Genomic DNA, 27,847 nt, shown 5'->3' on the forward strand with positions numbered 1-27,847 from the left:
GCCGCCTCAGCCCGGGCAGGGAGCGGCCCTCGGTGGGGAGCAAAAGGCCGGTGCCCTCACAAAATGGGCGCCCGTCTTCTTGAGGTGGTGAAGCGCGATGTGGCCTTCTCTCGAGGCCCCCTGGCAGAAATAATTGGCGTTGGGATCTGCGGGTTCGGCTTGGCCGCGGTTCTTCGGACGGGTGTAGGTGAAGGGGTTTGTTTTCAGCTGATCCAAGTCCACGCCGGAGCTGAAAAGGCCCCTCCGTCTCCTGCCACACAACGTTCCCACCCTCCCCTGATGCTGGCAGGACGTCGTGGTGGTGGTGGTGGGGGAGCAGCCAAACCGGTGGAAAACAACATCCCTTTTTACACGTTTTCCTCCGAATCGAGTCCCCGAACTGACTTTTCACCCTGTGCACCGCTGGCGTGAAGCGGGAGATCACAGCGTGAGCCTTAAAGCGAAGCTTTCGCAGGATCACACCTCGGTGCCGAGTCCTTTCGGGGCTCCTCAGACACCAGCCTGCCCTTCCGTGGGGTCGTAGCACCAAAGTGCCCCTTGTGCATATTCCGACTTGTGCTTTTCTCCCGTGTAACTCAGGAGAGGTGAGCGGCAGCACAAATGAGTTTTGCCCAGGGCTTGTCCTTGTGCACGACTCGGTTCTGGCTGCTGGTTCTCTTGCAGGTTGGCGGGGTGCGCAGGGTTGGTCAGGGATGTCTCCAGGCTGGGGCTGGGAGCAAGTAGGAAGTTGTTTCTTTTCTTCCTGTTTTTGTCCCCATGGCTGCTAATTTCCTCTGGGAAGAAAGCTGTGCATTCTGCAGTAAAGGAAAAAATAGTCGCACGTAATGGGAAGGGATAAGGTGGCAAAGCCGCAGGCGGTGCTGCGTGAAGCATGGGGCAAGGAAGGAGCGCAGGGTGTTAGCTGCAGTAATGCTCATAGAGGAGCAAAGACAAGTAGCTGCCTTTGTGCCCTGGCCACAGGGGTAAAAAGGGCCCAAGCTGGGGAGCAGACCCCTGGGAGCAGAACCAGCTTTTCCCTCGGGCGTGGATAGATGTTGCTCTCCAGCTCTTCCCTCTCAGTGGTGCAGGGTTTGCAAGAGGAGGTGATAACTCATGTTAGATCAGTTGTAGTTGGAAGAAACAGGTGAACTTTCAGATACTTCCTGCTATCAAGTTTTGATGGTTAAAAGGACTCTATGAAAGTCCTTTCTTGTCTTGTCTGCCTTTCTTTTTTTAAACCCCTCTTGTCTGCCTTTTTTTTTTTTTTTTTTTAAAAAACCCTCTCTTGCTCTAATAACAGCTATCATCCCTCCCTCCTACTGCGTCCCTCTTGTGTCCTCAGATCCTGGGGGCTCCGCTCGGCAGCCCAGGTCTGCACTGTCTGTGTGGGCTGGTGGGGAGCTGGTGCCATTCCTGAGCTCGGACCCTGCCAGCCTACCAAGAGGTGCTGTGGGTTTGGTGCAGGGGAACGAGCTTCGTTATGGTCTCTGTGCTCATCCGTCCTGACCCCCCTGGAAGGCAGTGGCTCTCACGTGTGCTTGTGGGTCAGCAGTGTGCCTGCTTCCGTGCGTTCCCATGAAAGGAGGTTAACGCCGTGCAGCGTAAAGGCAACTCCCACAAAACTAGTTCTGCTCTGGGACTTCCCATGACAGGCTTTTTTTTTTTTTTTTTTTTTTTTTTTTTTTTTTTTTTTTTTTAAGCAATGCACTTGCAAGAGATCTGCCTACAGACTGGCTTTTCAGGTTCTGGGGAAAGCCAAGGGCTGGCCTCAGTCTCAGGAATGTCTTGCTCTGCGCTGGGTAGGCTTCAGCCAGGGTGACGGGCTTTGAATGCAGAGAGCACTGCTTGCCTGCAGAGCAGAGCAGGCACCTCTTCTCCAGCAAGCCCGTCCTGCCTGTGGCTTGGTGCTGGGAGCGCGTGGCCCTGACGTGTCACCTCAGTCAGGAGTTAGGTCCCTCGGAGAGAGCCAGCGCCTCGTCACTGGGCTTGGCAGATGCCTCGTTTCACTTTTCGTGGCAGGGACTGCAACGAGGCCGCGGCTGAGCGAGGTTGGGAGGCAGGAATGGGAATTCCTTTTGGGGTCATCAGTCCTGTTCTTCTGGAATCTGGCCCCAGAGAGTAGCCAGCAGGTCTCGGCATGTTCCCCTGAAAGAGGCAGGGTCTGCTGAGTGTGTCATGATAGGACAGTTTATTCTGGGCATGGAGCCCACATGCTCAGATATAATTAGTAAAGATTTGATTTCATTCAGTGGGTCGGATCTCTCTGCAGTGCAAACAGAGCCTGGTTAGTGCTGAAGGCCTGAGATGGGCAACATGACCAGGCGTCCTGGATTGTTTTCCTCTTCCATTCATGCATCCAGCACCTTTTAGATTGGCAGAGCACCCCGTGTGCTGCTGGCGGTGCTGCCTGCTGGGTGGGACTGGCTGTGAGCTGCAGATCCTGCTGGTTTTCTATCTTTATCTCTGGAGCTTTTATCCAGCAGAACAGTCTTTGATAAGATTCTTCCCTTGTGGTTATTACCTTTCTTCTTTTGTTATCTCTGGAGTCTTTGCCATGCCATGGGGACCATGCACCCTTCTCGGAGGTTCCAGCATTAATTGTGACCCAACGTGACATTTCTATTAATTGCTGTTCCTGCAGCCACCTGCATTGCCAGTACATGTCCCATTTCAGTAGAAATACTTAAAGCTGGAGGATGGGTTCCTTCCTTAACACTTTCCCTGAGCTCAGATGTGGATTAGTTTCCTTTCAGCTGAAGAGGTTCTGGGCTCCAAGTCAAACTTTATCATTGTCTAGTTGGAATGAAATGGACGTGAGAGGTGCAGCTCTCGCCCTGTTGGGGTGAGGTTGCCTGCCTGCTGCTGGGTATGTGTATGTACCTCTTGTAGTTTTAAGTAGCCCGCAGAATGTATGTGCTGCCTGCCTGCTCAGGGAGCTGTGTTGCATCCTCTCTGCTGAGAGCGTGACAACGTCTCAACATGTGCTGTGGGTGCTGCAACCAGAATTTAGCGGGACTTGGCGTCTGGGCCATGGGTAATAGGTCCCAGTGCTGCTGAAAAGTAGAGTGAAGATGGTATCTTTTTTCACAGGAAGGGAAGCTCTGGTGTTCAGGGTCATACAGGTTAGTGGTTTCCCCAGTGGTGGGGCTTTGTTTAGGTTTGTGGTTGATTGTTTAGTTTTTTGGGTTGTTTTTTTTTTTTTTTGTCTTGTTGGTTTATTTTTTGGCCTTGTTCAGAACTAGTAGACAAAGCAGTTGAATTGAATGGACATCAGGACCTGTGTCCTCACTCCACTGGTGTCCAGTGACTCCCTCTGAGGTCAGCACCCACTATGCAAGTCATAGAAAAATATTTAGAAGGGACAGTCCTAGCCCTGCAGCTATTAGTCCCAAGAGATTAGGGAGGCAAGATTTAACCTTGAAAGGAAATGGATTTATTAGACAGCATTTCCCGTGGTCATGTTGGCAGCTCTGATTCTGTGTCCTTGAAAAACCCCAAACTGATGTGGTGTGTGATGTGTGCTCTTGCCATCCAGGCCTACATGCACGGAGCCATAGAGACCCTCACTCCAACACTGCGTGGGGCAGGCAAGGCTTATGCCAACCTCTCTGTTTTCACAGGCAGGCTTGACTGTGCCCTTGGGAAGGTATAGGGGCAGCCCTGAGAGGGTGAGGTTTCCACAGGGAGCTGTGGAAATTGTGTCTGTGCCAAGACTGCCTTATTGTTGTGTCCTCGTGAGTTGAACTTCAGGGGTTTCCGACTGCTTGCTCCATTTTTTTTGGTTCTGCTCATCTAGCTGCTGTCCAGGACTAGTTGAAGTCCACTTAAGTTCACATCTCTCATGTTTCAGTCCATGCGGCTGTAGGAATGAGGAAGTGGGGGTTTTTCATGTGTGTTGGGATGATGCCACAACGAGCAAATTAGTAGCTGAGTTTTTGAACAAATCATCCAAACTATGGTCAAATCCTTTTGAATAACAGTGGCTGTTTGCTGCTTGGTGAAGGCAGAGAGTTTATTCTTCTGTTAACCTTAACTGTTAAAATGTCCCAAAGCTACAGAGCGCAGGTTTCATCGGTGGTGTACTCAGTTTGCTGCAGATACAGCAAATGTCAGATTGAGATAAGGCTTGTTATTTCCTTTGGGTGCACTCTTCCACTGTGCAGATAAACCATTTGTTTCAAATACAACTAAAGCTACTTTTTGCATGCCATAGAAATGTTAAAGCTATCGCGATACAGACCCGAGCAGCAGATGTATTCTCAAATTCTGGGGCCTTTAGCCACCAATAGACCTTGCCTTAGTAATCAGAGCATCTCTAAAACATAGTGATTATTAAAGGAAATGTAATTTCTTAAAGGAAATGTAATTTCTTCTCAGTGAACTAAGAAGTATCATTGCAAAATACTTCCCTGGCATAGTACAGCCTTCCCAGGGGTAGAAGAGATACTGAGACATGCCTGATCTTGCCTTTTCTGGAAAGCCTACCTTGCCGCCTCCTCCCCTTCCTGTTTCCACTTTGCTGAGAGACATCCCCTGGCTTTGCTGGTCAGCAGCAAGCCCTGCTTTGAAGGGTTTTTTTTTTTCCTTTAAAAAGGAACAATCCGTATGAGGTCATCCTGAAGCTGTGCAGGACGCTGCTTTTACTGTTCTACAGGTCTGGCACTTACGTGGCTTTGACTCCCTGAAAGTTCTCACAGTTTGAATTTGAAAATCTTGAGGGCTCAGAGGGCTGGATTGACCAATACCTCTTCTGTATTCCAGGAGTTACTGCCCTGTACCAGTCAGCACATGGGAGGTATGTTTGTCTGTCGCTTGAATTCACAGCCCAGTGCTTTGAAGTGAACTGTAGAACACAGCAGGCTGAGTTGTTTTGCTAAAAAGTGTGAGCGTACCTTCCTCTTCTCTGACTGCTCTGGGGTTGTAATTTCAGGGAGAACAGTGAGAGAGAATGTGCCGTTCACTCGGAGTGAAGAATTACGGTTCACTTAGATTTGTAAAATTTTTTTCTAAAACAAAGTTAGAATTACGCTGATTTCTGTTCGCATTATAAATGGGTTGGTACATTGAGCACACGTGAACGTGCACATGTGTACATGTGTACACACACCTGCAGCCCCAGACAAACCCTTCCTGCACGCGCTTTCCAGTCAGACAAGGCAGGAGGTGGTGTGTGCCTGGCTGTGGAGCACTGGCAAGAGAAGAAGTTAGAGCAGCAGAGTGGCAGGCTGTGTCCCCCTGGCTAAATGAGCTAATGCTGCGGGAGAGCAGCTTCAGCTGAACCAGCTCTGCTCCCAGTCCTTGGCTATTTAATTGTTCTTTTGCAGAGTCCATTGGGCCGCGTTGCTGTGGGCATTGCTGGTGGATGCAGGCTTGTTCTCCCCGTGGTTTCTAGGTGAACAGAACTAGGATCGTGTGTGAGGATGCTCTGAATTTCAAAGGAACATGCAAAGAAAGCTGGCCTGAATGGCTCAGATGCTGTGGCTTCCATCCTTCCTGAATCTAAATTCTCTCTTCTGGTGGCTCCAGAGTTTGTTATTGTTATTTCCTCTAGGATTTTTTTAGATTGCTATTCAGCTGGCTTTATGTAACTTTCCATAGGAAATGTTGTCATTTGCGGCAGTTTTGATTTCATTTGCCAGTGAGGCGTTTTTATTTAGCACAACAAACAGTGATTTTTAGTTGCTTTTAGTACTGAGAGTCTTTGCCATAGAGGTTGAGTGGCTTTTGGTCTAACGTAATTTTTGGTTTGGGGTATTGTGATCCTTTTAGGGGAGGTTGCTAATTTTGGCAGTTGCTTTTCCATCAATTCTTTATTGATGTCAGATTTTCTATACGAACAATGTTGTAATCACTAAGAGGCGTTACTTTACCAAGAAAATTGCTCTTGAGGTGGGTGCATGGGCAGCACCTATTCCAAAAGCAACCAGAGCCAGTATTTATTGCTGTCTTGAGAGTCATACCAGTGCTGTGTTCCTAGCTTCTCTTCCATCCCGGACCCTTACAGTACTCCTGATGAATATGAGAGCGGGTAGAAAAAACTTACAAATGCAGAGTTTGAATGAAAAATTATACCTTTGTTAAAATACAAGTGGTAGGATTTTGTTGGGTTTGTCTTTTGTTTTCTAATGTGTGGTCACGGCTGTGCTGACAAAAGCATTTTTGTGATGCCTACCTTGCTGTATAACTGAGGCAGTGACTGTGTCCATGGTACTTGTGGATCAAACAGTACTTTACAGTGCATCTGTTTTACTAGGAATGAAAATAATCCTGAAATGGGGTCTTCTGGAGCCCCATGGAATTGTTGCAGTGAGTTAAATATGTACTAAAATAGTTTCTGTGATCACTCTTTCCTGCTTCTTTGTTAACGAGGGGCTGAAGAACGTGTGGACCCAGGCAGAGTACTGACACAACTGTGCTTTGAGGCTGCTGGGGACCCAGAGCGAAGGGCTCTGCTGCCTCAGGACGGGCACTGCCAGCCCAACAGGCACCCATTGGATAGGGTGCATGAAGAAGGCTTGCGTAGGTGATCCTTCCTCTGGATACACTTCCAGTGCTGGCAGTCAGTTGTTTGTAATTGGAATTGTTAATATTTGAGTTGTTAATGTGATTATGCTTGTTATCCGTTCTGGCGACGTTCGCTGTGGCACTGGACCAGCGGTAGTATCCTGGCTGCCTGCATAGACATGCTGAGATGCACCAGCCAGCTGGTAGCAGATCTCTAGGTGGAGACCAGCTCCTTCTGAGGACCAGGCAGTGCTGGCTCTGCCGGCTTCCCTAGGGAATGGGAGTGCTGGTCACTGCTGGCTTCTCGCCCCCTGTGCTGGGCGTACTGTCGCTGGAGCTGTTAGCAGAAACCACCCCCAGTCCGTGCCCAGACGTCGCCTATAAGTGGGGTGCTGTGACCAGAGTGTTGGGATGTGCCTGTGGGAAATGGGGCTATTGCATGTGGTGGCAGGTCAGTGTTCTCTGCTCAAAGCTGCAGGGTATGTTCATGGACAAACACCAACAGGATGAAGATGCCACATTACTCCAGAAGGTTTTCCACTGCTCCCCCCTCTTTTTGGTTATGTTTCATGCTCAGACTGTTCCCCTTGTCTAGGTGGGTTGTAGATGGCTCTGTGTTGGGTTTACTCCAGAAGGTGGAGTTGGATTCTGAGTGCTCATCCCCTGGGCCCTGCGGGGGCTCTGGGGTGCAGGTGTGCTGGCCAGCCCTGTGAACCTGCTTCTGCCATCTGGGCCACACGTGCTTAGGAGATGGAAAAGGCAGCCCCTCTGACAGAGCCCAGTCTGCTCCACTGGGCTCCCTTCCGCCCAGTTGCTTGGTGGGTGCCACAGGTGGGCAAGGAAGTCTCATCCCCTGGGAACCCTCCTGTGGAAGTTGCCCATGTGTGAGGCTTGGCCGTCAGCTCTAGAGAAGTCTGTGGGTGTTTTCCCATCTAATGACCTCACCAAAGATTCACTCTCCTGCTGGTGATATGGTAGTACTTTATTCCTGCTGCACTCAACAACTGGACTGAGGGCACTTCTCAGAAGATTATTTAAGCCTCAAGAGATGCAGAACCTGCCACCTCCCTTGTGATAATTGTTAGCTTCCCACAGTACTACAAGTGTGAGGTTTTTGGCCGTGTTTTCATGATTGCTTTAAACTGCGCTGCTTTGAGAAGCAGTCCAGTTGTCTGGCTCCAGCTGCTCTTTTTGTTCCTGCTCCTTCCCCTTTCCTTCTGCTGGCACAAGTGTTTGTGGAGCCATGTGGTGACTTGGATCAGGGAAGGAGCTTGGGCTGGAACAAACCGTTTTCTTTGCTGAGCTAATGTGGGCCGGTTCCCAGTGTGGATCACCCAACAGCTGCGGGGATGCTCATGCCAGCACGAGGAGGGGGGCAACACAGAGGGCTGGGGGCACTGCTGCTTCTGTTGGCTTTCTTCTTTTTCAAGTGGCCGTAACATCTTTATGACTTCAGTTTTGAGAATTGGCTTCTGTATTCTTGTTACTATTGTGCCTTTTGTCTCCTGCAACAAAGGTACCTTGCAGATCAGAGTCTGTTGCCTGTGTGAGTGTTTGCAGGTTGCAGTTTGAGGTCATCTTTGAACCTGCATTTGGAGAAGTTCAACTACAGATCCGGGAATTAACAGGCCTCAGAAGAGTTTTTTGAGCTCCCTGGTTTTCCTCTCTTCTGTATGAGAGCAGCAGACCTGGATAACCTTCAGGTCCCATGTGAAACTGCTTTGAAAGCTTTTAATGCTGGTGTTCCAGTAGGAGCTCATTTATGGTCGATTTCCATCATGACCCACATCTTTCTGAAAATCAAGAAAATCAATTCCTCAAAGGGACATCAGGCCTGGTTTCCTGGTCATGGGATTGGCTCACATATATTCAGGCTTCACTGGCAGATGTTTTTATTACCTATATTTAAAACCCTCTGGCTCTGTGTACAGCTGAACCTTCTGCAAGTTCGGTGGGTCCCAGTTGAAGCTTTGCACTCTACCACTATCATTCCTCAAGGCTTTGCATGAAATCCAAACCTTGGGTTTTTTCTAATGGAGCTTCCCGTTTCCTGCTGAGGGCTCTGCCTGGCCTCTTCCAAGCCAGGAAGTTTCCACTGGAATTTCTCAGCTAATTAAATGAAGTGGTTCAGGATGAGATCCCTCAGCACTGCCTGGGTTGCTTGGGTAGCCACAGAAGTTAGAGTTTCCCCATAACATTCCCCCCACCTTGAAGGGTTCCTGCTGGCACGGTTCTGTGGTGGCGCTTGCATGCTGCTTTTTCTGTGATCTACTTGCATGCTGGTTTCATGGCTGCCTGCTGGAGCGTGTAGTTCCTGTTCTAGCTCTTTCTAGAACTCTGGGTGAAAAGAAAATTCTCAGGAGGAAGATGGTGTGCCTTTTAATTCACTCTCTACAAGGCGAAGGCCTCTTCCACTGGAGCCTGCTCAAAGGCTTTTGCTACGCCAGCTCCATTTCTTCCATGTTCTACTTCGACATAAAGTCGAAAAGACAATTTGGGTAGGGACAGGCCTTGCCAGTGTGCCCAGTCCTCCTGTCTGGTCCCTCTCCAGAGGAGAGTGCAGGGGCTCAGTGTTCTGCCTGTGTGTTGGTGGGGGCAAAGGCAGGTCCCCGAGCACCGATCTGCTAGGCTGGGGTTGGAGGAGTGCTGTTTTACGCAGGCTGGCGACAGAGCCTTGGGCTGTAGTGTGATGTTTCAGCTAAAGCTGCTATCACGCTGAGCTATCATGGAATAGGCTGGTCCTACCCTTCCTCTCTCGGGTTGCACAGTTTATCTGAAATTGTCTGAGCCTCTTCAGGATGCCAGACCAACAGGAAATAATTTACTAGGGTTAGTTTTGTGCTGGTAAAACACCTTGAAGTGGCTCACTGGAGTAAGGTGGGACTGCTCTTTGGGCAGCAGCTAGCTGTCAGATTGGTTTGCTGGCAAGCAGAAGGCAGGGCCTTGGGGAAGCGTTGCCTCTGTGGTGTGGTGCAGGCTGTTGTAGGCAGCATCAGTCTCCATCAGAGCTCGAGTAGAGCTTGTGCTTGGCAGCGGGCAGTGTGTGGGAATGGTGTCAGCTCCCTGCTGTGCAGGGCTGAAGGGGCAGTGTCTCTGCCTAGCTCACTGCCAGGCTTGTGCTGGTTGCTCTGGGTTGCTCAGACCCCCGGTTCTGCTTGGCAGCCTGTGGGTCTGCAAAGCCTCATGGCATCGCCGCCGAGCTCAGCAGCAAGGGTCAGGAAAGTGGGAGAGCCCAGCACAGGGCTGCTGCCAGGGCAGTCCTGATGGCCTCGTGTCATTTCCAAGGTAGTTTCTTAGGGTGGGACATGGTGGTGTTCTCAGCTGAAGCCTGAGTGTTGCTGTGTTTCTCCAAGAGTGCAGGGTCACAGGCCTGTTCCACCTTCCTCGACCCTGCCTGCCCTCAGCCCCCATCTGGCTTGTTTTAAAGGTCTGGCTCGTGCTTGGTATTTGAGATATTATTTGTAACTTGTTGGGTCTGATCCATGCTAGATGGTGTTATTGGCAGCCACAAGACTGAAACCCCACTGCTCCTCTTCTCCTCGGACTTCCTGCCTTTTCCCTGCTGTGCCAGCAGAAATCCTTGTGGAGAAAGAAGCCCAGCCAGCAGCCCGCTGTCTCCCCGGGCTCACTCGCTCTGGAGAACACATTTAACATCCCGGTTTCTGTGGTGTCTCCACCTGGATACCTGTCAGTGTGCCTCAGCCAGAGCAGCCGCATGGGCAGACCCCTTCAGGTACTTGCCTGGGACTCTGCAGAGCAGGTACTGCAGATGCAGGGGTTTGAAAAATGGGGGAAGACAGCTGGAGGCTGACCATGGGATGTGGTGGCTGGCTTGCAGAGGAATAGCCCTGACATCTGGTACCTCCTGGGGGGCTCCGTGACAACGTGCACACGCTGTGCTGGAGAGGAGCACTGTTGGTGGAAAAAGCAGATGATCTGTGTTTGTGTGGTAGGATTGAATGAAGTTGGGTTTTGGTGTGTTTGGAATGGGTTTTTTTTGGGAAAAAAAAAAACCAGCCTTATTTTAAATGGGAATGCTGGTAAAATAGAAATTTTGGAAGGAAAAATCAACATGGGAATAGCTGCAGTTGTCTGTTTAAATGGAAGGATGGTCTGTCTTTGAAATGACTGTGCGAATTTCTGAATGTGGTTGAGATGCCTGTCAGTTTTAGGAGCGTGCTCAGGCTTCTGTGCAAGGCTTCTTCTTCTCTGTTTGGGTCGGTGGATTTCACTAAGCAGCTTTTCTTGGTCATGTGCCGACTTTGGAATTTAATGTGCTCTCCCCCTCTCAACCTGACCCACATCACAGTGGATTTGGCTTTCGTTCAGTTGCTGTGACCTTGCTTTGGCATGGAGCTTTTGAAGATGACTTTCCTGGAGTATCAACAGCATACTAGCTTTTTCTTTCATTTTTTAATTTTAATTGAAATGGACTTTATTAATTGTTTTTGTGCTACTACCACAGTCGTACATTCAGCTGGTCACAAATTGCAAATGCTGTGCATTCAGCCTGATTGCTGGAGAGGAGTTTGTATTTCCGAATTCCTCAGCTTTGTGATGCTGAGGGAACAGCTTCTGGGCTGGCTGATCAGTGCAGGTGGTGGCACCGGGGACTGGGGGACTGTGTCAGTACTGAGAGGAACGTCCAGGCAGGTACTGGGCAATTCCACCTCTTCCCAGTCTCTTCAGTCTCCTTACCCACATCTCCTGGTTTTGGTAAGAGTGGAGACGCCTCTCTTGATGCCACTTCTTGGAACCTGCTATCTGACAGTTTACAAAAGTTGTGTTTCAAGCCCCAATGACAGTTCACAAAACCGTGATGAAGATATTTAGCTGATGTCTAGGTTGGTGGAGCCTTTTCTGGACTTTGGGAGATGCTGCAAACCACAAGCACAGGTGAGGCGTCTGGAACAGCTCCTGTCCAAGGACTGAGCAGCTGGACGTGGATCCTGCTGTGTTTGTGGGAAGAGACGATGGTGGGAAGGACATGGAAGAGATCTGTAGAGTCAGGATTGGCATGGATAAAGGTGACAGGGAGAAACTGTTCACTCTCATAGCCCAAGAAGCAAATGAACCCAGGAAATGGCAGGTTTAGAGACAAACTGATGAAGATGGCTTGTCACACAGCATGTGTTTCAGCTGTGAAACTCTTTGTCATGTGCAGTTATGAATCCTGAAAGTTTGCTTGGATTAAAAAATGAATTGGATATATCCTAGAAGAAAAATCATCCGATAGATGTAGAAACATTAAATGCAAAGACATCTCTGGTACAAGAAGCCTCCGAGTTATTCATAGCCCATGCCATGACCCTGTCGTGGGAGATACGACTGTCGAGTGATCCTGTACTCTGTACCATTGCCAGGCATCCTCTGTTGGAAATGAGATACTGTCTTTAGACAGACACTTGGCCTGATGTTGCATGGCTGTGCTGTGTATGTTCCTGTCCTGCTGTCAGTGACCTCTTGAAAGGGCAGTACTGAGATTCTGGGATTGAGGAGGTGGGACCATTCAAATGAAATCTGTGTCAGGGCAATCAAATTTGAAACAAAGCCTGTTGGCCCAGTCAAATACAGGGACACTGTATCCTGAAATACTAACCCCTAAAATTAATCAAGGGTTAGTGTGAAACTCAGCGTGTGCTTTTATCACAGTCCTGAAACAGAAATTGGTGACTGCAGCGCTTTGAGTGAGGACCAGGTGCAATAAGGTGTGTTACTTGCCTGCCAAAGACTGTGTTCAACCACCGGGTCCTAGACTGGTTTAGGTTGGAAGGGACCTTAAAGATCGTCTAGTTCCAATACCCTGCCATGGACAGGGACACACTCCACTAGCCCAGGTTGCCCAAAGCCCCGTCCAACCTGGCCTGGAACCCTTCCAGGGAGGGGGCAGCCACAGCTTCACTGTCACAGGTTGCCCAGAGTCTCGCCATCCTCACAGTAAAGTGTTTCTTCCTTATATCTAATCTAAGTCTACCCTCTTTCGGTTTTAAACCATTACCCCTCATCCTATCCCTACACACCCTGATCAAGAGTCCCTCCCCACCTTTCCTGTAGCCCCTTTCAGCCCAGGGAGGCCACTCTAAGTTCTCTGTGGAGCCAGATCTCTTTCGAGGCTTTGTCCTTCCTAACCTGATCCTTGCTGCTCGGACAGTTTCTCTGTATTCCTCCCAAGCTCCCTGTCCTTGCTTCCACCCTCTCTAGGCTTCCTTTTAATGTTTGAGCTTCTCCAGGAGCTCCTTGTTCATCCCTGCAGGCCTCCTGGTGTTACCTGACTTCCTCTTTGTGGGGGTACATCACTCCTGAGCTGGGAGGAGGGGATCCTTGAATCCTTGAATGCACTCACGTAGTTGGGAATGCTGAACAGCTCTGCCTTCGATGCACTCTTTTATTAGAAAAAGAACATTTTAGTAACTAAAAGAGTGGTAGAAAAATGTGCTCCTAAGTACTCTGCAGTCACCCTTGAAACTCACCTTGTTTTAAAATACTGAGTGAACTTACACATTATATATATGCGTTTTGATGCTTTGCTGTTTAAACAACTCTTTAACTGCTGAAGTTGGGAGAAAGCAGTGCATTGCTTTGTCAGCTCCGTGAATTTCTTCTTGAGATCTGCTTCTTGCTTAAAGTACAGAGTTGAGTCAACTTTGGGTGGAATCATAAGGCCACGGGCTTGACCCCCACATGTGTGCGTGCTCTGTCCTCTTTGCACGTGGCGTGTGTGCACACGCTGCTGGAGATCCCCACGCACCAGGCCGAAGGACTGCCGCAGTACGTGGGCATGTGGACGCCCCTGTCTGTGGCAATTCAGGAAAGGGGACTGAGAACAGGTTTCATTGGGAAACCTTTCATGGAGTGCAGCATTGTCACAGCAGCTTTTGGGCAATGCAGGAGTGACTCATTCACTGCCTTCCTGGCTTGGCCTCGCTGATAAAGCTGCAAGTCTTACACATTTGTATGCTTTACACCCAAAGCACCTGCTCACAAAGGCAGCTCTGTAGGTGGACAGGAAGGAGGTTGAGTGATGCCTGCTCACTGAAGAGAGGCTGGAAAAAGAAGAGTTGTTAGTTCAGGGGCTCTGAATTTGCCCTTGAAGACACAGGAGGCTTTTGAGTTGTGTCATGAGGGGCATGTGTGAAATAGGTTGTGTTTGGTCATGCCAGAGTGGTGGCTCGGTGCCTCTTGGCTGGTTTCTGGTTAGAGCATCTCAGGAAGATCTGGTTATTTATGATCCTCCTGGGTAAATGCTGGAGCTTTTTGCATTGCACTGAAGGAGTTTTTCAGGTATGAGAAATGTTTGCTTTCTGACCTCACCATGAAGATGAGTTTGCTCATTTTTTTTAATGCAGGACTGAAAGCTGTCTCATTGCAGATGTACCCTTACCAAGAAAGAGCAGGCGGGAGTTCCCCTGATACTCTCACTGTTCTCATCTTAAAGGAAGTTAGAACAGATGCATTTAGTCACCCCTGCAGCTCGGGGTGGAGGGAAGGGAGGAGTTGTGTCCCTCTAACGCACAGCACTGTGTCAGTGCACGCAGGACCCTGATGCATGTATGAAGGGTATGTCTGTACAGGCTACATCACGAATTCCCAGACTTTTGGGGGCCTGTGGTATTTGCTGAAACCCAACCTTCATCCACCTCCAGCTGAGTCCTCCCTTTCTATCGTTCCAGCTCAGCTGAGCGCGGCGCTCCTGGCAGCCAGCCCAGCTTGTGCGACTGAGCTAGCAGCTGGTCTTCAGCTCCTTTTCGATGAGATTCTCTTCTCCTAACCCAATCCAGATCATCCCCCACTCCCTTTTGTTGACCTGTTTCCCCCTGCCGCCGTGTGTCTTTCGCAATAGTAAGCTTCCCCGTTTGTGCAGCTCCCTTTCCAGAGCAGCGGCAGTGAGCGGTGGGGTTGTGGTGGAAGTGCTGTGAAAGGCAGCCTGTGTTTTGGAGAACCACTGCCTAATTTAGGTTGGGAGGGACCTTCACAGGTTGTCTGGCTCTGCCACTGTGCAAGGCAGGGATAATTCATGCTGCTCTTGCTTAGTTGAGTGCTGAATGTCTCCAAGGATGGAGGTCCCTCTGCCGCCGGTCCTGTCCTAGGATTTGGCCACTCTCGAGGAAGACTCCTTGTATATTAAACTCACTGTACATTTAAAATAAATTGCGTTAACATTGTTAACTGAATTTTAACCCAGAGAGCTTTTCTCCTACTCCCTTTCAGCTCATGTGTACCTGCTAGGTTAACTGAATGTTTATTCCATCCGTTCACCATGTTGGGGGAAAAGGCTGGGAGTCTTGATTTATTTATTTACTTTTTTTGTCCTCTATGGGATCTGTGGCCTAGGACAATGCAGGGAGGGAGCTGGGAGAGAGTTGGATCTATTGTCCCATTCAGCACACATTTTCCACTGCTAGCTCTCAGTTGCATATGTGCTAGGAGAGGAAGAAATACGGGCTTGTAGAATAATTTAGGTTGGAAGGTACTTATAGAGGTATCTGAGCTGATCTCCCAGCAATGAAATCTATTTTCTTAATTGTTTCTCTGAGCGTGCACGGTAAAGTAGGTGCTCTGCAAGCCTGAAAGAGTTGCCTGGTCCCTGCCCACTGTGTGCAACCTAAACGGGAAGAGAAAGTTGCAGTATAGTAGAGTGGGCAAGATGACAGCGAGCCACTCCAGCTACTTTGGCGTTTTTGTAACACAGCAGTTTTTATTTAAATACCATATCATTATTATTTATGTATGAAAACCACTCTTAGTTCAGGATTAGTGCCAGTTCTCTAATGTTCGTGCTGTTCTTGTATTACTCTGTGTACTCTGTCGTGTTTGTGGAAGATGACTACATTTAAAAGGGATTAGAACCAGCAATGAGAAATGGCCACTTGCTAATTGCTAAGTAGTAGGTAGGAAAGTGTGGTGCTTGGCTTTGAGTGGGCAAGGGTGCCTGTGTGAGTCACAAGCTGTTTTTAGAGGGAGGTCAGTGGCTTTTGGTACTGCAGTTACTTAGCTGGTTGGACTGGATCCAGATCTCATTAAGATTTAATTCATGACTGGTTCTTAAGGGATCTGGATCTCACAGTAGTCTCAGCAAAAATCTTAATGTGAGGTGACTCTCAAACTTGTGACTTGTGGTCTGTGGCACGCCTGGCTCGAGGTCCTGTGGGCCTTAGAAACACGCTGTGTCCTCTGAGTGTCTGGTCCTGGGTGACCAGTGCGGACACAAGCTGTGACGCCGGATCCCTCACGAGGCCCTTTGGGAAGTCGTCCAACGTGGGGCTTGGGTCCCATCAGTCACAGCCTGGAGGAGGGTGCTCTGCTTGGCCCTGCTGGCACGTACCCTGTCAGGGATGAGCCTGGCCCCCTCCTGACTGTGATTTCTCCCCTCTCCTAGGCCTGAGGACAAACGTGGGACAATGTCGGAGACGCGACACGACAGCACGAGCAGTTTGCAGCGGAAGAAACCACCATGGTTAAAACTGGACATCCCGGTGCCGGTGCCTGTGTCGGTGCCAGAAGAGCCCCAGCCTGTGCAGGTACAGGGGCTGGGGGCAGGAGGGAGGGTCTGCGGAGCCGTGGAGGGGGTGTGCAGAGCCCCACTGTGCTGAGAACGTGCCTGTGCCCTTGGTCTCCAGCAGTCCTGGCTGCGAGAAAGGCAGCGTGTGATGGCAGGTCACGAGGCCACGTGAGAAGGGGCAGAGCCATCGGGTATATTTATGATCAGTAATTAACTCCCCCTTGAAGGGGATGTGGGAGGGATGAGGGTGAGTTGCTGATGTGCTCAGATCAGTGGACATGACTGGATGTGGGGATTGTGAAAAGTGCTGGCTGGGGGATATGGGAGTGAGGTATTCAGACAAGCATTTCTTAAGGGGACTGGAGGAGTGAAGGGCTCCGAGACAAACACAAGGGCCTGGAAGTGCTGGAGCTCATGCTGAAGTAACCAGGGAATGAATCTGACTTATCAATAGCCAAGATAATGACAGGCTCTCATCAGTAACAGCAGAGAGAGAACAGTTGCTGGCAACACAAAGCTGTTACCAGCATAAGAAACATAAGAAAATGATGTGGGATGAGAAATTAGTAACATTGAAAAGTGGTGAAGTAGAGATGGGGTGATAGCTTAATAGGAACTGTGCAAAATACGAGAGTAAAACATCCGTATTTATGCTGGGAAGAGGAAGAATAACAGGAATTTCTGCTATAAGGTGGGAAAAACTCTCATGTACGGTGAGAGCTGGGCAGGATGATTGCTGGCGGCTTCTGTGACCTTGCTGCAGGAACAGAGACTACCTGCACCAAAGGCAGGGCCGGGGGTTCACTGCCCGGCTCCAGGGGTGGGGGCAGCGCCTGGGTTCAGTTGCTTATGTGAAAGAATGCTTTAGTCCTCAGGAAAATGGAGGCTTATACAGCTTCCCTCGAGGGGAATTGAGGACAAGCTTGTCCTAAGAGGGAATTTATGTTGCACTTGGAATAACAAGGACTGGCCTCTTCGCCATTCCTTGATCCAGGGACTGAAATGCACCTCAGTTATGTGACAGCTTCTGGCAGTTAAATCGTGGTCCTGGTCTTCCCTGGGACGGAAAACGATTGGGGTTCAGTCTGCAGGGATTAGAAGTGAAATGCAGGGCTTTAACCGTGCAGGTTGAAACCTTCTGAATCACTGATTTAAGGCTTTGCTGGATGTTTTCGTACCTGAAATCTCCAAATCCATCTGGCACATTCTGGAGAGACACTCTGTGATGGAAGCTGGTGGAGAGGATGTTCTCTGGAGGTCCAGTGTGTACAGCACAGGCTGTCAGGACAAGAGTGCATAATGGGCTCCTTTGGTTTGTAATCTGAGTATCTATGCATTGTTTTCACATAAAACTTAACAAAAACTTTAAGCTTAATGGAAATTATTAGCCTTCTGGGCTAGAGGGGCTGGAGTAGCAAGAAGTCTCGAGGCAGAGACAGTGCCTGACCAGAGAAACAGTTGATCAGAGCATCACTTGCCAGAGGGGCAGTCTGCTCAGCCTGCATTTTACAAATGGGAGATGAAAAATTAATCCAGAGCAGCCCTGGGGAGGCAGCTGTATGAGCTGAGAACAGTCTGGTGAGCTGTGTTGTATTTGGTAGGTGACATTCAGCCAAGACATGCCAGGAGCTTTCAGACCTGAGTGTGTCCAGACAGGCTGTGAACAAAGCCGACGTGGCTTTCCCAGCTTGCTTAGCCTGCACCAGGCAGCAGCTACAGCACAGACCCACCCACAGCTCTCGCAGGCTTTTAATGTACATGCAGTCACTTGTGAAGCAAATCTCACTTGCTGTGCTTCTCTTCACCTTGTGGAGTGGCCTAGGAGTGTGTGATCTGGGTTCCTTCTGGCTAGAAAAAAGCCAGGCGGATATGTTGCAGGAGCTCATGTAATAAATATACCCTGTCATCTACAAGTGGACATCAGTCCATGGGCTGGGCTAGAGCCAGTCTGAACTGAGACCCACCGCAACAAGCAGGTGCTGCATCCTTGATGCTAACTGTTCTGCAGAGCCATTCCTGGCTAACATGAACACGGTCCTCCTTACCCTGATTTTGCTGCCCAATTGCACGCACCCAGCTTGTGTTTGGGGTGTTGGGTGGCTGTTGAATTGCTAACAAAGCGTTTCACAACCTGACTGCTCTTGTGGCGCATCACTCTGAGCATGCTGATTTCCCTCCTGCTTCTCTTCGCAGGCAACGAGACGTCAGGCCTTTCTGCGCAGCGTGAGCATGCCCGCCGACAACACCCGCGTGCCCTCCCTGCCTCACGAAGTGAGAAGACCCGTGCTACAACGACAGACCTCAATCACCCAGACCATCAAGAGGTGAGACGCTGAGTTCATGGCGCCTGCTTCAGTGGATCCTGCCATCCATTGCCATCCTTTATTTGTGGATTTATGGTCCTCTCCTTGTCCCTTGCCTGGCACTTCAGCGTGGTGGCACGCTGTCACATCAGGGTTAGGTTGTTTCCCTTGTTATCTATCGTGAGGTTGCAGAAGAGGGTGGATGCAGATAAGCCCCCAGTATATAAGCCCAGTGGTGCTACATAGCCTGTCTTTAGTAAGTGAGGAGACAAGTCCTGGGAGGAAGATTGTGGTGATCAGGACAGTGAATGGTTCTTGCCACTTAAGTACAAACTTTGACTGCCCCCATGCCCCAGGGAGCTGGCTGTTTCTGAGTGACAGTATGCCTCAGGCCCTGATGTCTAGCTGAGGCTGTATGATGTGGTGTGCTGGCTCGCTTTGGTGCGGTATCTGGGAGGATGTGATTGCTGGGGCAGGCAGAAGCCCATCCTGAGCAGTCTGGGGCTCTCAGCAGCTTGGCCTTTACACTAGCTCATTGCCAGGTTCTTGAGATGGCTGTGGGGGGTGATGGAGAGTAGGGAGAGGCTGCTCCAGTCCTGCCCCCCACGCCTGCAACAGAGGGTTGTAATTTATCCCCACCACCCAGAGGTCTCAGAGACATGGCCACACAGCTGGATGCTTCTTTCCTCCCTGTGACAAAGGCTTATCCCAGTTTGTTCAAAGGGAGTGGCTCTCCCAGCTGCTCTCCTGAGACACCTGGCTTCTATCCCTGGCAGTGTGTCAGGCCCGCCTGCATCCCAGGAGCATCCCTGGAGCCCCACAGGTCAGGGGCACTTTCAGACAGCCAGGCTTCGCCCACTCACAGAGGAGAAACTTTCTAGCTATGGGAGAGACCGACCTCCCACGCACTGTTTTCATTTACCTCAGATGTTCCCCAGCTGCCTTGGTGGTGAAGCTCTCCCGCAGCAGCTCTCTGCGATCCTGCTTCTTGTGAGGTTGGGAAGGCTAAGCCATGAAGCAGTGTCTGCTCTTTTCAGGGCTGTGGGCAGCCTCTGGGCCTGCCTGAGACTGTCCTTGCACACCTAGACTGCCTCTTCCCTCACCTTCCTGCCTTTGGCCCGGACAGTTGGGCAAGAGCATGTCAAGGATGAGGGGTATCCTGGGAGGGTGCTGACGAGAAGCATTGTGTGGGAGGCCAGGGTGCTCACCCCCCAGAGGTGCTCACAACATGCAGCTTGTGGAGGGTGGAGGCGTTGGGGAACTGCAAACCGCTTTGGTGCTGGGGGAGGAAACTTGCCCCCCCCAGTGCTGCTACAATATAAGGCAGACAAGGCATGTGGAGTTACGGTGAGCAAGGAAGGAGTGCTGGACAGTGGTGGTGAAGCTTCCACGCACTGGGGGAGATGCTGATGTCCTGCCTGGCATCGGGGCAGTGGGCAGACACGTGTGTTGCACCAGCAGACCCAGTGACACGTCCTTCTCTTGCCTGCCCAGGCTCTAATGAAAATGTCGGGGCTCAGGTTGGTGGCTGCGTCCCTGCCTGTACTTAAAGTGTAGCCATTCTGTACCCTGGGAGTACATGTGGTCCCGTGAGGAGGGGCCCAGAGGTGCACAAGTGGTTTTGGAAGTCCTGGGAGTCTTCTGCTCAGAGTATGTATGGGGGGTGTGTGTTCAGTGCTATTTTTCAGAGCTGAGTTGTCTCACAGGCTGTTGTGCAGCACAGGGGGTGGCCAAGCCTCTTCCTCCTGGAGGGCTCCCAGGTTCTGGGTGACTTCTACAGAGTGCTGCGGGATGTGGGTCGGAGAACAGGTGCAGCAGTGAGAAGGACTTTCCAAGGGGCAGAACTGCAGGAGATGCACACATGACGTGACACTAGCAATAAAAGCATGAAGTAAGTGGATCAGAGACAAGGACAGGGAACTGGGAGGTACCAAAAAACCTATGCTCGGTTTAGCAGAGCTAGGGATGAAGCAGGGAATTGCAGACCATGTGTCCACAAAGGTGTCTTGGGGCTTTGTTTTGTGAGCCCAGGGAGACTGACTGCCAGGTTTTCTGCTTAACGCAGTCCCCAGGATGCACAGAAAGTGAAACTTTTCTGGCAGTAGGACTCCACACCATCCTGTTCCCTGGGGCTTGGAGGATACAGATCAAGTGTGAGCCTGAGGTCAAGCCTGTGTGATCCAGACCATGGCATGGGAGTGATTCATGTCCCTGAATGTAGGCACCACTTCCAGTCTCCTGGGGTGTCCAAGATGTCCATGCAGCAGATGTGGCACACGTAGATTTGTGCATCAGGCAAGATCCTGCCAGGGTCAACCAGAATGGGCCCAGGACACTTCCAGCGACATCAGACACCTGTACCTAAGCAGATCATATCTTGGCCCCCTGACACCTCCATGGTTTCACACTCCACTGCCCAACGCCAGTGAGCAGGATCTGTGGCTGGGCATCTGGGCAGAAGGCAGATCACAGAGGTCTGGGGGTTCAGAGGGATTGCAGTATCCCTGATATCTTCAAGAACAATGGGAGACATACATCTAGAGGTGCAGATGTACCAAAAGGATTCAGCAGCCTCCTGGGTTCAAAGATGGTGTTGTGTGGCTTGAGTTTGGTTGTTTCTCTTAGGTCATGCTCTCAGCTGGAGGCTGCTGTCATGTGCAGCGTGGCACAACTGCTGCCGATGGGGCTATGGAAGGAGACGAGGAGGTGTTGGATGCAGGTTGCTGCTCGCCTCCACAGCCCTGCAGGCTCCCTCCCTTCAGCTGTCTTTTCTTTGCAGCAGACAGGTACGGTTTCAAAGGAGTCAGACCCTGCCCGTTCACGGGCACCGGGTGGGCAGGAGTTCCCTGAGAAAGCGGCAGTCCCTGCCCCGATCATTTTTCAGGTACTGGTAGCACTGAGTGTGACACTCACCCCTGCATGTGTGTGCAAGGGCTGCTGTGAACTGCACAGGTTGTGGCTGTTGCTGGGACCACACTGCCTTCCCAGGGCTGGCCAGGAGGCCTACAACCAGGCAGGAGTGAGAGAGTTCGTGTGTGCTTCTAACAAAAAACATTTGTCACTCCTACTAAATATGTAGGCAGCTGTCAGTGAGTAGCATGGACTAACAAGCTGTCCACCCGCCCACCTCACTCCCTCCTGCCTTTCCTAACAAGTAGTCAACCTCCTGGTGTTCACCGAAGCTGGAACATCTCCCCAGGGCATCCCCAGCACAGCCTGCCTTTGCTAGCACCAGTACAAGATGTGGTGTACACATTTGTTGGCCCAAAAGCCTCTCTGGGGCAGAAGGGGAAGGAGAGGAAGCAGCACCAAACAGTCATGCTGGTCCAGATGGGGCTCAGAAGCTGGTGAATGGAATAAAGCATCCACTCTTTCCCTGTTGACATAATGGCTTTTTCTAATCCAAATGTGACTGTCTTCTTTTTGAGGTGGAGTTCTTGGTTTACTTAGTGCCAAGGAGATGAGCCACTCCGGGAGTCCATGGCCCATCGACCACCACCCCAAGACTGGAGCTCCGTAAACTTTTAAATCAGACAGACAATGTGACTTTGTGCATGGCAGGGCCGGACTTAGGAGTCCGTTCCTGTCCTACCTTCCTCCCTGCTACGATGGGAGTACTCTGGCACTGTGCCCACCTTTGGCAACTGCTTGCGTTTGGTCTTGGGCTTTCAGGGCTGCTCAGCTCAGTGCGATGGAAAAGCAAGAGCTGATCTCTCATGTTGCTTTGTTGCTTCTTACAGAGCTCCAGGGAGTCTGTAGGATGCGATGAGGCTCCCCAGCTGGACAGGGGCATTCAGCATCTTCCCAGGGTGTTCCAGATTCCCTAAACACTGCAGTCAGCTCTCCTGGACTATCTTGACTACGATCAGAGAGTAGGACAGCTCTTTGCCCTGGCCCTGGCCCAGTAGTGGTCTCTGCAGCTCAGGAGTGGTTCCTGCAGTGCAGAACAGCTGTGGTGGTGTGTGTGTCCTTCCAGGCGAGCAGGAGCACAGTTTCAGAGGGCTGAGGTGCTGCTGTTGGAGTGATGGGTCACTCATCCAGTCCTCTCCCTTTGAGGAGTGGCCCCATGTACCCAGTTGTCATCCAAGGTCACCTTGGTGTTGAAATATTGCCTATGGCAGTCTATGGGAAGCCCTCTGAGTTGTAAGACTGTTTTGTGGCACGTGTTGTGCCTGTGTGTTTGCACGGCCAGAGCGTTACCTCTGTGCTATAGGCTTGTTTTGGGTCTGTCAGGCCAGGTGCTGAGCCTAGGCCCTTCCTCTCTGAGCAGAGACTAAGGTTGTTCTGACAAGATGTGGGTCCATGGGAGCAGAGCAGTGCTCGTAGCCCCGACTCTGAGGTCTGGCCTATGTTGACTGGCTGGAGGCATTTGGAGACACGTGGGTCAGTGAGGTCAGGGGAGATCTAGCAGTGCCCTGCGTGACCTCCCGCCTGCGAAGGGTCTGTTCTGGATCCCTGGGAGAACGGGGAAGGCTGAGGGCAATGCGTGGGGGTTTGCATCTGGAGATTTTAGCTGGAAAGGCTGTGGGACTCAATTTCACATCTTTTTACTGGGTGGCAGGACACCTTCACCTGGTGGTTGATGGTATTTTTGCTCAGTAGGGTGCAAAACACAGGACTAGTTTCCTGTCTCCAGTGCACTGACTCAGTTCCCTTTGTGACCTAATTCTAGATTTAATGCAGCCTTTACTCCAGTGTACGTTTTAATACTCCCTTTGTGATCTGTGAGGTCTTTCTTCTCAGCATCTGGAAATCCTGCCCCTGTGCAGGGGGTCTGAGGCCAGGGTTTCAGGTTTGGCTTGGAAGGACTTTCAGGTTTCAACACCTGGGACCAGACAACTGTAGGCTGACACAGCTTGTCATCTTCTGAGGGAGGATTAACCACAGTGGGAAAGGCTTGGCAAGGCTGTGATGATCTTTGTAGGTTTAGGGTACCAGCTGTCCTGCTGTATTGGAAGTAGGTTGTTAGTCTGACTTAACCTGATCCCTCTCTGCCTTCCTTGGGATTTTGCTTCTGATCCACTGCTCTTCTGTGACAGCAGCCACTTGGCAGCAAACCTTCCTCGTGGCTGCAACCAGCAGCTTTGAACCGTGTGTGTCTGCCTTAGCAGCGATCAGATCACAGCCAACGTTTGCCATTAACATTACTTTTGAGGAGGAGAGAAATCCTGCAGCTTGAGATGGTGAGGTTAGGGATGTCCGGAGGGTGGAGGGGGGGAAGCTGGGAGAGAACAGTGAATTCTGATGACTCTTGGGAGAGGCTACAGAGCCATGAAACAGTACAGTCCCACAGTGGGGACCTAGAGCTGGCCAGAAGATGGTAAGTGTTTTCAATAGATGGTTTTTGAAGAAAAAAACCCACCTTTCACAGTTATTTTCTGAGTTTCTGTTCCATCTCTTTTTCTTTCATTTTAGAAAAACTCAGAACAAACTGTCCTTTACACACAGTGAATCTCTCCTGTCATTTTTCTTCTGTCTTAAGAGACATAATGCTGTTGGTGGTTGAATATTTCTGGCCAGCATCTGTCAGGTTGCTAAAACCAGCTGAGGACAGGCTGTAGGATACTCGTGGGGAAGAGTTCTGCCTGTCTTTGAATTGGGGTGGGCTGGAGGTGACCACCAGGGTTTTGTCTTTTCATAGTCCAAGCAAACCAAACGTCTCCTTGCACTTGTATGCTGGCATCTTTCAGAGGCACAGCGGACTGGTTTGGCGTGAGCAAAGACAGCGACGCTACTCAGAAATGGCAGAGGAAGAGCCTCCGCCACTGCAGCCTGCGATATGGGAAGCTGAAACCTCAGGTCATCCGCGAAATGGACTTGCCCAGTCAGGACAATATTTCTCTGACGAGCACAGAGACTCCTCCTCCCCTCTACGTGGGACCCTGCCAGCTGGGCATGCAGAAGGTGAGTAACCTGGGACCGAGTCAAGGCCATCATGAGTTTCCTGCACAGTGGCTTTACCACTTTGGCAGCTGTGACCTATCTGCAGGCTTAGTTCTGCCTGAACATGTTTGGGCTCCATGCTCAGACACTTCTCAAGTCTCAGATACAGTTTGGCAGCTTCTCTCTGGTCTCGCTGGCTGAGAGCCCTCAGCTGTTTTGGTGATACGCTCAGAGCCGTGTTTGTCATGTTGTGACTATGGTGGTGATTAGATTTGTGTGGCATGTCCAAGAGCTCTCAGCTTGGGCTTTTTGCTGCCATTTTGAAAGGACAAAATTCTGTTATACACACAGAGTGGCTGGTACCCTAGACCCAAGTATGCAGTAACAGGCCTGGTATCACTCAGGACACTTGCCTAGTGCATCCTTGTCCCAGGCAGAATGCAGGCAGTAGCACAGCTACTGTCCTCATAGAAACCTGGTTGTGTTTTAGGACTTTGAAGAGTGTCTCTTCTGTCAGCAGTACTCCAGCTCTGCTCACAGGTCCTCAGAAATGGCTTTGAATGCCTGCAGAGAGCATCTGGTCCCCCCATACTCTCTGCCTTCAAGTGTAACCCCAGGGGACAAGCCCCAGTCAAACACATCCAGTTACCAGCGCTTCAGAACTAACCCGCAATATCCCAGCTCTTCCCTTTGCTCCACTCAGTGATAATAATTGATGTGGTTGATTACTGTGCATTAGTGATCATCACTGCAACCTGGGCAAGTGGGGAAACAAATTCCTTCTGAAGCAGGTTAGTCCGTGACCTGAAGCCTGGCTGTATCACTGCAGCAGAGGAGAATATCGTACATCTTGCAATCAAGTTTCACCTTGTGCTCTTTCCTGTTTTCTTGCTAGCTGAAGTGTCTTGCAGTTATTCTTTGGTCACAGGAGGCTCAGAAGTATTGTTGGACTCTGTGGGCTACATTAAATCAGAACATGGTATCAGTAGGTGTAAGTTCATAAAGCTTCCTGTTGAGGGTGCAACTATAGATTAAAAAAAGCTCACAAAACATTAGGATAAAGCATAGAAGTCTTATGGAAACCACAGCTGTGATGATGTAAGGACAGAGGCAGGGTGTGTAGCTGAAGGCAATATTTTCATTAAGTTGATTTGTATGTTTGGAAGAAGTTAGAGCTTTGGCCTGAAGAGTCCCAAAGAAGGGCTTGCAGCCCCCGGAAACTTGCCCTCTTTTTCCAGCTGTTATAACTTAATTAATGGAAGTGGATGTAAATACACAGTCAAGCTTCAAGAGGATACTCTTTAAGTCCTGGGCTGTCCAGATTCAGAAAGGAAACAAGCTGGAGAAAGAGCATGGCTGTGTTCAGGGATTTCTCAAACTTCTGTTCAGACAGCACGTTCTCTGACTGTAGAACTCACTGGCACAGAAGGTAAATGAAACCAAGAGCTTTCGAAGGGCTGAAGGAGGCTTGGAGGAGTCTTCTGTGAACAGCAGGAACATTCTGGGTGAAATTAGTACTCACAAAAGGAAAAAAAAAAAAAAGGGCAGGGGCAGAGGCTTGAGGATTTAGGTTTGAGGCTTACAACTAGGGCTTAGCTTGCAGCAGGTTATTCTGTATTTCCCTATTGCAGAATTGCTTGTTGGCCTATCCAGCCTGGTTCTGGGTCAGTCCCAGGAGCCAGGCCACTGTCCTGGTCTCAAGATGTTTGCTTGGAGGGAGGAGGACTTGGCAGGGAAGGGCTTGGGGGTGAATGGACTGATGACCTTCTCTCGGCAGATCATCGACCCCTTGGCCCGCGGGCGAGCTTTCCGTATGGCTGACGACAACGATGGCTGCAGCATCCCCCACACTCCCATCACGCCCGGCGCCACGTCGCTCTGCTCCTTCACCAGCTCACGCTCAGGGTTCAATCGCCTCCCCCGACGGCGGAAACGCGAGTCTGTGGCCAAAATGAGTTTCCGAGCAGCTGCCGCTTTGGTGAAGGTACCGTCTGCAGCAGGGCAGGGACCAGTCTGGGGCTCTGCCCTGAGAGGAGGGTGAGAGGGAAGGAGCTGCTGAGCAGAGAGGATGGGAAGAGTAGTGGTGGAGGGGAAGAAACCAAGCCATCTCCTGTTGTGTTTCTGCCCAGGAGGCAGGTTTGCAAGAAGCAGGGATGATGGTTAGTTTTTGGTACAAGTCTTGCTTTCCCTTTACTGGCCTGGGGGCTTTGATTCCCACAGCCAGCAGCCTCAGAGTGTTCCGGCAGGTCCAGTTCAGCCTGCCTGGATTTCTGGGCAGTTATGTGGGAGCAGAAGTACCTGAGGTTTGTCATCCTGCCACATGTCTGCTTCCCTTTTTGCTGTCCCCCGTATCACCCATCACTGTGGGTTGGTCAGGGACATTGTACAATTTGTGGTAGAGGAGCATTTGCAAGCCTCACCCACATGGAGACGGGCACTGTGGAGTGAGAAGCGGGGCCACACCTGTGGGTCTCACCGGGAAGGCGTTGCACATCAGCTGTGCTCACACACAGGCCTGAGCCAGCTCAGCCCTTGGGCTCGCTGTGTGCTGGCTGGGGCGGCCCTGCACGTGCCTGGGGTTCGGGTTTCTGTCAGTGACCTGATGGCACTTTCTCTGGCTTCAGGGGCGCTCTGTGAAGGACAGCACCCTGAGGAGAGCTCAGCGGCGCAGCTTCACCCCAGCAAGTTTCCTGGAGGAGGACACGGTGGATTTTCCAGATGAGCTTGACACTTCTTTCTTTGCTCGGGTGAGGGGCAGGGCTGGTGGTAACGGCCCTGAGGCGGTGCAGGACTCCAGGTCTGGCAGGACTCTGTGTTGCAGAGAGCAGCACGGCTTTCTGCCAGGGCTGGTGTCTCGAGTGTGATGGTGGCTTCTTCTGATGCGACTTCTCTTTCTCTGCCTAGGAAGGAGTCCTTCATGAGGAGCTCTCTACGTACCCGGATGAAGTGTTTGAGTCACCATCAGAAGCTGCGATCAAAGATGCTGAGGTGAAACCTCTGGATCAGACAGATCTCACAGGAGGTGCCTTGGACAAAAATGAGCTTGAAAGAAGCCACTTGCTACTGTGAGTATCTTCCCGACAGGTGCCAAAGCCTAACGTGGGGTGGCCAACCCACTCAGAGAAGGAAGCCAGGATCTGAGTGCTGTGGGTGCTTGGTGCAGAGCTCAGAGCAGTGCAGTGATGGGTTTGCTTTAAACCCAGCTTAAGACCTCCTGCCCCAGATACTCATGCATGTGAAAGGTGACTCTAAGGCCACCTCTGCCATTTCTCCAGCAACTTCCATCCTCACATGATGTGTTTCAGAGACTGTATCGTGCCTTGAGGAAACAAAGACACTTTAAATCAGCTGTGAGGATGCTAGGGGCCCAGCCTTCGGCTATGGAGAATGTGACAGAGACAAGAAGGCTATTGCCATTGCCACAGTCACCAGGAACTGTTGTCTCGCTCCAAGGAGTGGTGTGAAGCATTGCTGAGTGTCGAGCTGGGCTACATTCCTCACTTGAAATGAGAGAAAGGTGTGGCACTGATGCCGAGAGCCCTACAAGTATGTGGGTGGTACTGTACTGTATGCCTAGATTTTTTCCACCTGAGTAACTGGTACTGAGTAATTGCTGTGTCGTTTCCGAGTCAGCTCTGGCTTAGCTGGCAGCTCACCCCAGCAGAGAGCTGAGCTGGGT

General features: G+C 50.7%; 1 protein-coding gene across 3 annotated transcripts in view; it reads left to right on the plus strand.

Annotated features, from left to right (window-relative positions):
* Positions 1-27,847, plus strand: part of RHBDF1 (rhomboid 5 homolog 1) — a 37,982-nt gene that overhangs the window by 752 nt on the left and 9,383 nt on the right. For 2 of the 3 annotated variants that reach the window (XM_026859124.1, XM_026859122.1), the window contains exons 2-7: positions 15,860-16,001; positions 18,176-18,306; positions 23,976-24,189; positions 25,946-26,152; positions 26,793-26,915; positions 27,073-27,233. In XM_026859124.1, the coding sequence (XP_026714925.1) occupies positions 15,860-16,001; positions 18,176-18,306; positions 23,976-24,189; positions 25,946-26,152; positions 26,793-26,915; positions 27,073-27,233 (978 nt within the window). Of the gene's footprint in view, positions 1-4,759; positions 4,862-15,859; positions 16,002-18,175; positions 18,307-23,975; positions 24,190-25,945; positions 26,153-26,792; positions 26,916-27,072; positions 27,234-27,847 lie in introns of those variants that run through there. The other variant, XM_026859121.1, reaches the window with a different exon arrangement.

The sequence above is a fragment of the Athene cunicularia genome (assembly GCF_003259725.1).
Source record: "Athene cunicularia isolate RWA chromosome 14 unlocalized genomic scaffold, athCun1 chr14_part1, whole genome shotgun sequence".
Lineage (NCBI taxonomy): Eukaryota > Metazoa > Chordata > Aves > Strigiformes > Strigidae > Athene > Athene cunicularia.